Source organism: Oncorhynchus kisutch, linkage group LG16 (assembly GCF_002021735.2).
Source record: "Oncorhynchus kisutch isolate 150728-3 linkage group LG16, Okis_V2, whole genome shotgun sequence".
Taxonomy (NCBI): Eukaryota; Metazoa; Chordata; class Actinopteri; order Salmoniformes; family Salmonidae; genus Oncorhynchus; species Oncorhynchus kisutch.
The window spans coordinates 3,463,453-3,475,477 of NC_034189.2; the positions used below are offsets into that span (position 1 = coordinate 3,463,453).

The 12,025-nt window shown below is 29.0% G+C and overlaps 1 protein-coding gene across 1 annotated transcript in view; it reads left to right on the forward strand.

The window, feature by feature from the left end:
- The window catches only part of LOC116354052 (zinc finger protein basonuclin-2), a 55,881-nt gene that overhangs the window by 30,384 nt on the left and 13,472 nt on the right, over positions 1-12,025 (forward strand). The window contains exon 3 of the mRNA XM_031793054.1: positions 7,845-8,020. Within this exon, the coding sequence (XP_031648914.1) occupies positions 7,845-8,020 (176 nt within the window). The remainder of the gene's footprint in view (positions 1-7,844; positions 8,021-12,025) is intronic.

The following is a 12,025-nucleotide window of genomic DNA, read 5'->3' on the forward strand; positions in this document are numbered from 1 at the left end:
ACTAATAAACACAACAACACTAATAAACACAACACACTAATAAACCCAACAACACTTATAAACACAGCAACACTAATAAAACACAACAACACTAATAAACACAACAACACTAATAAACAAACAACACTAAACCCAACAACACCATAAACACAACAACACTAATAAACACAGCAACACTAAACACAACAACACTAATAAACACAACAACACTAATAAACTCAACAACACTAATAAACCTCCACATCCCAACAACACTAATAAACTCAACAACACTAATAAACCTCCACATCTCAACAACACTAATAAACACAACAACACTAATAAAACACAGCACACTAATAAACACAGCAACACTAATAAACACAGCAACACTAATAAACACAACAACACTAATAAACACAACAACACTAATAAACCCAACAACACTAATAAACACAACAACACTAATAAACTCAACAACACTAATAAACACAACAACACTAATAAACCTCCACATCTCAACAACACTAATAAACCCAACAACACTAATAAACCCAACAACACTAATAAACACAACAACACTAATAAACCCAACAACACTAATAAACCTCCACATCTCAACAACACTAATAACTCACAACACTAATAAACCTCCTCATCTCAACAACACTAATAAACTCAACAACACTAATAAACCCAAAACAATAATAAACACAACAACACTAATAAACCCAACAACACTAATAAACCACCTCATCTCAACAACACTAATAAACTCAACAACACTATTTAACACAACAACACTAATAAACCACCTCATCTCAACAACACTAATAAACTCAACACTAATAAACACAACAACACTAATAAACACAACAACACTAATAAACTCAACAACTCAATATGAATGACAGTATCCTAAACCTGTCACTGTTACATTGAACTGGGTGAATATGAATGACAGTAACCTAAACCCATCACTGTTACATTGAACTGGGTGAATATGAATGACAGTATCCTAAACCTGTCACTGTTACATTGAACTGGGTGAATATGAATGACAGTAACCTAAACCCATCACTGTTACATTGAACTGGGTGAATATGAATTACAGTATCCTAAACCTGTCACTGTTACATTGAACTGAGTGAATATGAATGACAGTAACCTAAACCCATCACTGTTACATTGAACTGGGTGAATATGAATGACAGTATCCTAAACCCTGTCACTGTTACATTGAACTGGGTGAATATGAATGACAGTAACCTAAACCCATCACTGTTACATTGAACTGGTGTGAATATGAAGTATCCAGTATGCTGTAATAGTAGTATAGAAATAAGGTAATTTAAACACTGATCGTCCACCGACGCCACTGGTTAAAACTAATAAACACAACAACACTATAAACCCAACAACACTAATAAACACATCAACACTAATAAACACAACAACACTAATAAACTCAACAACACTAATAAACTCAACACACTAATAAACTCAACAACACTAATAAACCCAACAACACTAATAAACCCAACAACACTAATAAACCACCCCCATCTCAACAACACTAATAAACTCAACAACACTATTTAACATAATAAACACATCAACACTAATAAACACAACAACACTAATAAACACAACAACACTAATAAACTCAACAACACTAATAAACCTCCACATCTCAACAACACTATAACACAACAACACTAATAAACACAACACACTAATAAACACAACAACACTAATAAATACAACAACACTAATAAATACAACAACACTAATAAACACAACAACACTAATAAACACAACAACACTAATAAACACAACAACACTAATAAACACAACAACACTAATAAACCCACACCAACACTAATAAACACATCAAACACTAATAAACACAACAACACTAATAACTCAACAACACTAATAAACTCAACAACACTAAAACTCAACAACACTAATAAACACATCAACACTAATAACTCAACAACACTAATAAACCCAACAACACTAATAAACACAACAACACTAATAAACACAACAACACTAATAAACACAACAACACTAATAAATACAACAACACTAATAAACTCAACAACACTAATAAACCTCCACATCTCAACAACACTAATAAACACAACAACACTAATAAACACAAACAACACTAATAAACACAACAACACTAATAAATACAACAACACTAATAAATACAACAACACTAATAAACACAACAACACTAATAAACACAACAACACTAATAAATACAACAACACTAATAAACACATCAACACTAATAAACACATCAACACTAATAAACACAACAACACTAATAAACACAACACCACGAATAAACTCAACAACACTAATAACCTCCACATCTCAACAACACTAATAACACAACACTAATAAACACAACAACACTAATAAGCCACAAACACTAATAAATACAACAACACTAATAATACAACAACACTAATAAACACAACACTAATAAACACAACAACACTAATAAACACAACAACACTAATAACCCAACAACACTAATAAACCCAACAACACTAATAAAACATCAACACTAATAAACACAACAACACTAATAAACTCAACACACTAATAAACTCAACCAACACTAATAAACTCAACAACACTAATAAACTCAACAACACTAATAAACACATCAAACACTAATAAACTCAACAACACTAATAAACCCAACAACACTAATAACCCAACAACACTAATAAACACAACAACACTAATAAACACAACAACACTAATAAATACAACAACACTAATAAACTCAACAACACTAATAACCTCCACATCTCAACAACACTAATAAACACAACAACACTAATAAACACAACAACACCTAATAAACACAACAACACTAATAAATACAACAACACTAATAAATACAAAAACACTAATAAACACAACAACACTAATAAACACAACAACACTAATAAACCCAACAACACTAATAAACATCAACACTAATAAACACAACAACACTAATAAACTCAACAACACTAATAAACTCAACAACACTAATAAACACATCAACACTAATAAACCCAACAACACTAATAAACCCAACAACACTAATAAACCCAACAACACTAATAAACACATCACACTAATAAACTCAACACCACTAATAAACCTCCACATCTCAACAACACTAATAACACAACAACACTAATAAACCTTCACATCTCAACAACACTAATAAACACAACAACACTAATAAACACAACAACACTAATAACACAACAACACTAATAAATACAACAACACTAATAAATACAACAACACTAATAAACACAACAACACTAATAAACACAACAACACTAATAAACCCAACAACACTAATAAACCCAACAACACTAATAAACACATCACACTAATAAACAAACAACACTAATAAACTCAACAACACTAATAAACACAACGACACTAATAAATACAACAACACTAATAAACCCAACAACACTAATAAACACATCAACACTAATAAACACAACAACACTAATAAACCTCCACATCTCAACAACACTAATAAACACAACACTAATAAACACAACAACACTAATAAACACAACAACACTAATAAATACAACAACACTAATAAATACAACAACACTAATAAACACAACAACACTAATAAACACAACAACACTAATAAACACAACAACACTAATAACCAACAACACTAATAAACCCAACAACACTAATAACACACAAACACTAATAAACACAACAACACTAATAAACTCAACAACACTAATAACTCAACAACACTAATAAACTCAACAACACTAATAACTCAACAACACTAATAAACACATCAACACTAATAAACTCAACAACACTAATAAACCCAACAACACTAATAAACCCAACAACACTAATAAACACAACAACACTAATAAACACAACAACACTAATAAATACAACAACACTAATAAACTCAACAACACTAATAAACCTCCACATCTCAACAACACTAATAAACACAACAACACTAATAAACACAACAACACTAATAAACACAACAACACTAATAAATACAACAACACTAATAAATACAAAACACTAATAAACACAACAACACTAATAAACACAACAACACTAATAAACCCAACAACACTAATAAACACATCAACACTAATAAACACAACAACACTAATAAACTCAACAACACTAATAAACTCAACAACACTAATAAACACATCAACACTAATAAACCCAACAACACTAATAAACCCAACAACACTAATAAACCCAACAACACTAATAAACACATCAACACTAATAAACTCAACACCACTAATAAACCTCCACATCTCAACAACACTAATAAACACAACAACACTAATAAACCTCCACATCTCAACAACACTAATAAACACAACAACACTAATAAACACAACAACACTAATAAACACAACAACACTAATAAATACAACATTACTAATAAATACAACAACACTAATAAACACAACAACACTAATAAACACAACAACACTAATAAAACCCAACAACACTAATAAACCCAACAACACTAATAAACACATCAACACTAATAAACACAACAACACTAATAAACTCAACAACACTAATAAACACAACGACACTAATAAATACAACAACACTAATAAACCCAACAACACTAATAACACATCAACACTAATAAACACAACAACACTAATAAACCCACAACACTAATAAACCCAACAACACTAATAAACACATCAACACTAATAAACACAACAACACTAATAAACTCAACAACACTAATAAACACAACAACACTAATAAATACAACAACACTAATAAATACAACAACTAATAAACACAACAACACTAATAAACACAACAACACTAAACCCAACAACACTAATAAACCCAACAACACTAATAAACCCAACAACACTAATAAACCCAACAACACTAATAAACACATCAACACTAATAAACTCAACAACACTAATAAACACAACAACACTAATAAACCTCCACATCTCAACAACACTAATAAACACAACAACACAAATAAACTCAACAACACTAATAAACACAACAACACTAATAAACCTCCATATCTCAACAACACTAATAAACCTCCACATCACAACAACACTAATAAACACAACAACACTAATAAACACAACAACACTAATAAACCTCCACATCTCAACAACACTAATAAACCTCCACATCTCATCAACACTAATAAACCTCCACATCTCAACAGCAGCAATAAACTCAACAACACTAATAAACACAACAACACTAATAAACTCAACAACACTAATAAACCTCCACATCTCAACAGCACCAATAACACAACAGCACTAATAAACCTCCACATCTCAACAACACTAATAAACCTCCACATCTCAACAGCAGCAATAAACACAACAACACTAATAACCCAACAACACTAATAAACTCAACAACACTAATAAACTCAACAACACTAATAAACTCAACAATACTAATAAACCCAACAACACTAATAAACTCAACAACACTAATAAACCTCCACATCTCAACAGCACCAATAAACACAACAGCACTAATAAACCTCCACATCTCAACAACACTAATAAACCTCCACATCTCAACAACACTAATAAACCTCCACATCTCAACAACACTAATAAACCTCCACATCTCAACAGCAGCAATAAACACAACAACACTAATAAACCCAACAACACTAATAAACACAACAACACTAATAAACACAACAACACTTATAAACACAGCAACACTAATAAACACAACAACACTAATAAACACAACAACACTAATAAACAAAACAACACTAAACCCAACAACACCAATAAACACAACAACACTAATAAACACAGCAACACTAAACACAACAACACTAATAAACACAACAACACTAATAAACTCAACAACACTAATAAACACAACAACACTAATAAACCTCCACATCTCAACAACACTAATAAACTCAACAACACTAATAAACCTCCACATCTCAACAACACTAATAAACACAACAACACTAATAAACACAGCAACACTAATAAACACAGCAACACTAATAAACACAGCAACACTAATAAACACAACAACACTAATAAACACAACAACACTAATAAACACAACAACACTAATAAACCCAACAACACTAATAAACACAACAACACTAATAAACTCAACAACACTAATAAACACAACAACACTAATAAACCTCCACATCTCAACAACACTAATAAACCCAACAACACTAATAAACCCAACAACACTAATAAACACAACAACACTAATAAACCCAACAACACTAATAAACCTCCACATCTCAACAACACTAATAAACTCAACAACACTAATAAACCTCCTCATCTCAACAACACTAATAAACTCAACAACACTAATAAACCCAACAACAATAATAAACACAACAACACTAATAAACCCAACAACACTAATAAACCACCTCATCTCAACAACACTAATAAACTCAACAACACTATTTAACACAACAACACTAATAAACCACCTCATCTCAACAACACTAATAAACTCAACACTAATAAACACAACAACACTAATAAACACAACAACACTAATAAACTCAACAACTCAATATGAATGACAGTATCCTAAACCCATCACTGTTACATTGAACTGGGTGAATATGAATGACAGTAACCTAAACCTGTCACTGTTACATTGAACTGGGTGAATATGAATGACAGTAACCTAAACCCATCACTGTTACATTGAACTGGGTGAATATGAATGACAGTAACCTAAACCTGTCACTGTTACATTGAACTGGGTGAATATGAATGACAGTAACTTAAACCCATCACTGTTACATTGAACTGGGTGAATATGAATGACAGTATCCTAAACCTGTCACTGTTACATTGAACTGGGTGAATATGAATGACAGTATCCTAAACCTGTCACTGTTACATTGAACTGGGTGAATATGAATGACAGTAACCTAAACCCATCACTGTTACATTGAACTGGGTGAATATGAATGACAGTATCCTAAACCTGTCACTGTTACATTGAACTGGGTGAATATGAATGACAGTAACCTAAACCCATCACTGTTACATTGAACTGGGTGAATATGAAGTCATCCAGTATGCTGTAATAGTAGTATAGAAATAAGGTAATTTAAAACATGATCGTCCACCGACCGCCACTGGTTAAAACTAAAGGCAGATTTACCTTTGGTAGAAAAACGAGGGCCGATAAGAGTTACGTAATATTTACATACTTTAACACAGCAGTGTGATGTTGGAAGCTTGTGCAGAAGAGCTTTGTGATCGAAAAGGGAGAAGTTAAGTGATCTATGGGAATTAAGAGAGGACCATTCAACCTGATCCACATGCTTTTGTATATACAGTGTTACAGTGTTAAACCGTTCTAGTAGCCAACCTTCTGATAAAGGATGAGGTAATTATTATTATTATTTAAATTAGTATTTAAATATGTAAATTATTATTTAAATGTATTTACATTATTATTATTATTAAACCTGTTACCTGCAATAAAGTGAAGGACTCTGTGGTCCACAGCATCCAAGGGATTTATAAATGCTGTCACCATATAGAGAGAGCTGGCAGGAAGTACAACCTGCTTCCTGCTGCTTAGGGAGAGAGAGAGACAGAGAGAGAGAGAGAGAGAGAGAGAGAGAGAGAGAGAGAGAGAGAGAGAGAGAGAGAGAGAGCGGAGAGGGAGAGACAGACAGACAGAGGGAGGGAGAGACAGAGAGTGACAGAGACCGAGACATTTTATTGCTGTGACCATATTGTGTATCTTTTGCCCTCTCCCTCCTCAACCTCCAGCATTGGACAAGCTCTTCCAGCCTGCCCAGCCCCTGCTCTCTGCTACCCAAGTAGAGGTGGCCCATCCTGGGGTAGTATTTGACCTGGCCTCCCTGGTCCTTTATGGAGCCACGGCTCTCCCCATCAGACTGAAGATCCTATTAGACAGACTGCTCAGTGTACTGACCCGGGATCAGGTATGGTAACTCTTAATAACAGTAATAGCAATAATAAAAACACTAAATAATAATAACAACAACAATATGAATAATAACAACACTAAATAACAATATTTATAACAATACAAATAATTACTATAATAATAATGCTAACAATAATAATAGCTACACTAATAATAATAACACTAAATATTCAATAATAATAACAATAATAACAATAATAACAATAATAACAATAACAACTACAATAATAACGGCAATAATAATAATAACTACAATAATAATAACTACAACAATAATAATAATAACTACAATAATAATAACTATAATAATAATAACTACAACAATAATAATAATAACTACAATAATAATAACTATAACAATAATAATAATAACTACAAGAATAATACCTACAAACATACTAATAATAACTATAATAATAATAATAATAATACCTACAATAATAATAACTATAATAATAATAACTACAACAATAATAACTACAATAATAATACCTACAATAATAATAACCACAACAATAATAACTACAATAATAATAACTACAAGAATAATAACTACAAGAATAATACCTACAAACATACTAATAATACCTACAATAATAATAACTATAATAATAATAATAATAACTATAATAACTATAATAAAAAATTAATAAAAAATACCTACAATCATCATAATAATAACTATAATAATAACAATAACTACAATAATAGTAACTACAATAATAATAACTACAATAATAATAATAGTAATAATAATAACAATAATAACTACAATAATAACGGCAATAATAATAATAACTACAATAATAATAAATACAACAATAATAATAATAACCACAATAATAATAACTATAACAATAATAATAATAACTACAAGAATAATACCTACAAACATACTAATAATAACTATAATAATAATAATAATACCTACAACAATAATAACTATAATAATAATAACTACAACAATAATAACTATAATAATAATAATAATACCTACAATAATAATAACTATAATAATAACTACAACAATAATAACTACAATAATAATACCTGCAAACATACTAACAATAACTATAATAATAATAATACCTACAATAATAATAACTATAATAATAATAACTACAACAATAATAACTACAGCAATAATAACTATAATAATAATAACTACAACAATAATAATAATAACTACAATAATAATAACTATAATACTAATAACTACAACAACAATAATAATAACTACAATAATAACTACAATAATAATAACTACAACAATAATAATAACAACTACAATAATAATAACTATAACAATAATAATAATAACTACAAGAATAATACCTACAAACATACTAATAATAACTATTATAATAATAATAATAATACCTACAATAATAATAACTATAATAATAACTGCAACAATAATAACTACAATAATAATACCTACAATAATAATAACTACAACAATAATAACTACAATAATAATAACTACAAGAATAATAACTACAAGAATAATACCTACAAACATACTAATAATAACTATAATAATAATAATACCTACAATAATAATAACTATAATAATAATAACTACAACAATAATAACTACAATAATAATACCTACAATAATAATAACTACAACAATAATAACTACAATAATAATAACTACAACAATAATAACTACAACAATAATACCTACAAACATACTAATAATAACTATAATAATAATAATAACTACAATAATAATAACTACAACAATAATAACTACAATAATAATACCTACAATAATAATAACTACAACAATAATAACTACAATAATAATAACTACAACAATAATAATAATAACTATAATAATAATAACTACAATAGTAATAACTACAATAATAATAACTACAACAATAATAATAATACCTACAATAATAATAACTACAATAATAATAACTACAACAATAATAATAATAACTACAATAATAATACCTACAATAATAATAACTACAACAATAATAACTACAATAATAATGCCTACAACAATAATAACTACAATAATAATAACTACAACAATAATAATAATAACCACAACAATAATAACTACAACAATAATAATAACTGTAATAATAATAATAATACCTACAATAATAATAACTATAATAATAATAACTGCAACAATAATAACTACAATAATAATACCTACAATAATAATAACTACAACAATAATAACTACAATAATAATAACTACAACAATAATAATAATAACTACAATAATAATACCTACAATAATAATAACTACAATAATAATACCTACAACAATAATAACTACAATAATAATAACTACAACAATAATAATAATAACTACAACAATAATAACTACAACAATAATAATAACTATAATAATAATAATAATAATACCTACAATAATAATAACTACAATAATAATAACTATAATAATAATAATGGCGACAATAATAATAACTATAATAGCTACGATAATAATAACACAATTAATAATAATAACAAGAATAATAACTATAATAATACATATAATAATAACTAAAACAATAATAGCTATGATAATAATAACACTATTAACAATAATAATAATAATAATAACAATAATACAATTATTAATTTTTATTTTATTTTTATTAACACTAAATAATAATAATAACTAACGTAATAATAATAACTAAGTAATAACAATAATAACTATAATAATAACAATAATATGAATGTGAATATAAACCATATCAATTATACACATGAATAAGTCCTTATACTTCCTGCCCTTATACTTCCATGTTACATTTTGGTCATTTAACAGATGCTCGTTTCAACAGTGACTTAGTCAGTATATCATTAGTAATCCATTATGCATGATTACAATCAATGTACTCAATAAGCCATTATACATGCTTATACACTACCGGTGAAAAGTTGTAGAACACCTACTCATTCAAGGGTTTTTTCTTTATTTTTACTATTTTCTACATTGTAGAATAATAGTGAAGACGTCAACACAATGAAATAACTCGTATGGAATCATGTAGTAACCAAAAAAGTGTTAAACAAATTAAAATATATTTTATATTTGAGATTCTTCAAATAGCCTCCCTTTGCCTTGATGACAGCTTTGCACACTCTTGGCATTCTCTCAACCAGCTTCATGAGGTAGTTACCTGGAATGCATTTCAATTGTAGGTAGACAGAAGATAGAACAGCTCAAATAAGCAAAGAGGAACACCAACGACCCAACACACCTTCAGGCTGTTTAAGGGCTATTTGACCAAGAAGGAGAGTGATGGAGTGCTGCATCAGATGACCTGGCCTCCACAATCACCCGACCTCAACCCAATTGAGATGCGTCGGACCTCAGGGTGAAGGAAAAGCAGCCAACAAGTGCTCAGCATATGTGGAAACTCATTCAAGACTGTTGGAAAAACATTCCAGGTCAAGCTGGTTGAGGGAATGCCAAGAGTGTACAAATGTGTCATCAAGACAAAGGTTGGCTATTTCAAGAATCTCAAATATAAAATATATTTGGATTTCTTTAACACTTATTTGCTTACTACATCATTCGATGTGTGTTATTTCATAGTTTTGATGTCTTCACTATTATTCTACAATGTAGAAAATAAAAAACAAGTAGGTGTGTTCAAACTATTGACTATTGACTGGTAGTGTACATGTTTAGAAATTGATATCATATATGATAATAAATTAGTATAAAATGATTATACTTTATAAATCATTACACATGTATCCACAGAGCCTTCACAACCCTTGACTTATTCCACATTTAGTTTTACAGCCTGAATTCAAAATGGATTAAATTGTTTTTTTCTCACTCATCTACACACAATACTCCATAATGCCAAAGTGAAAACATATTTTAAGACATTTTTGCAAATGTATTGAAAATGAAATACAGAAATATCAAACTTTCGTTTCTGCATTCACACCCCTGAGTCAATACATGTTAGTGTAACGGTTTTCTTCCGTTGAAGGAGAGGAG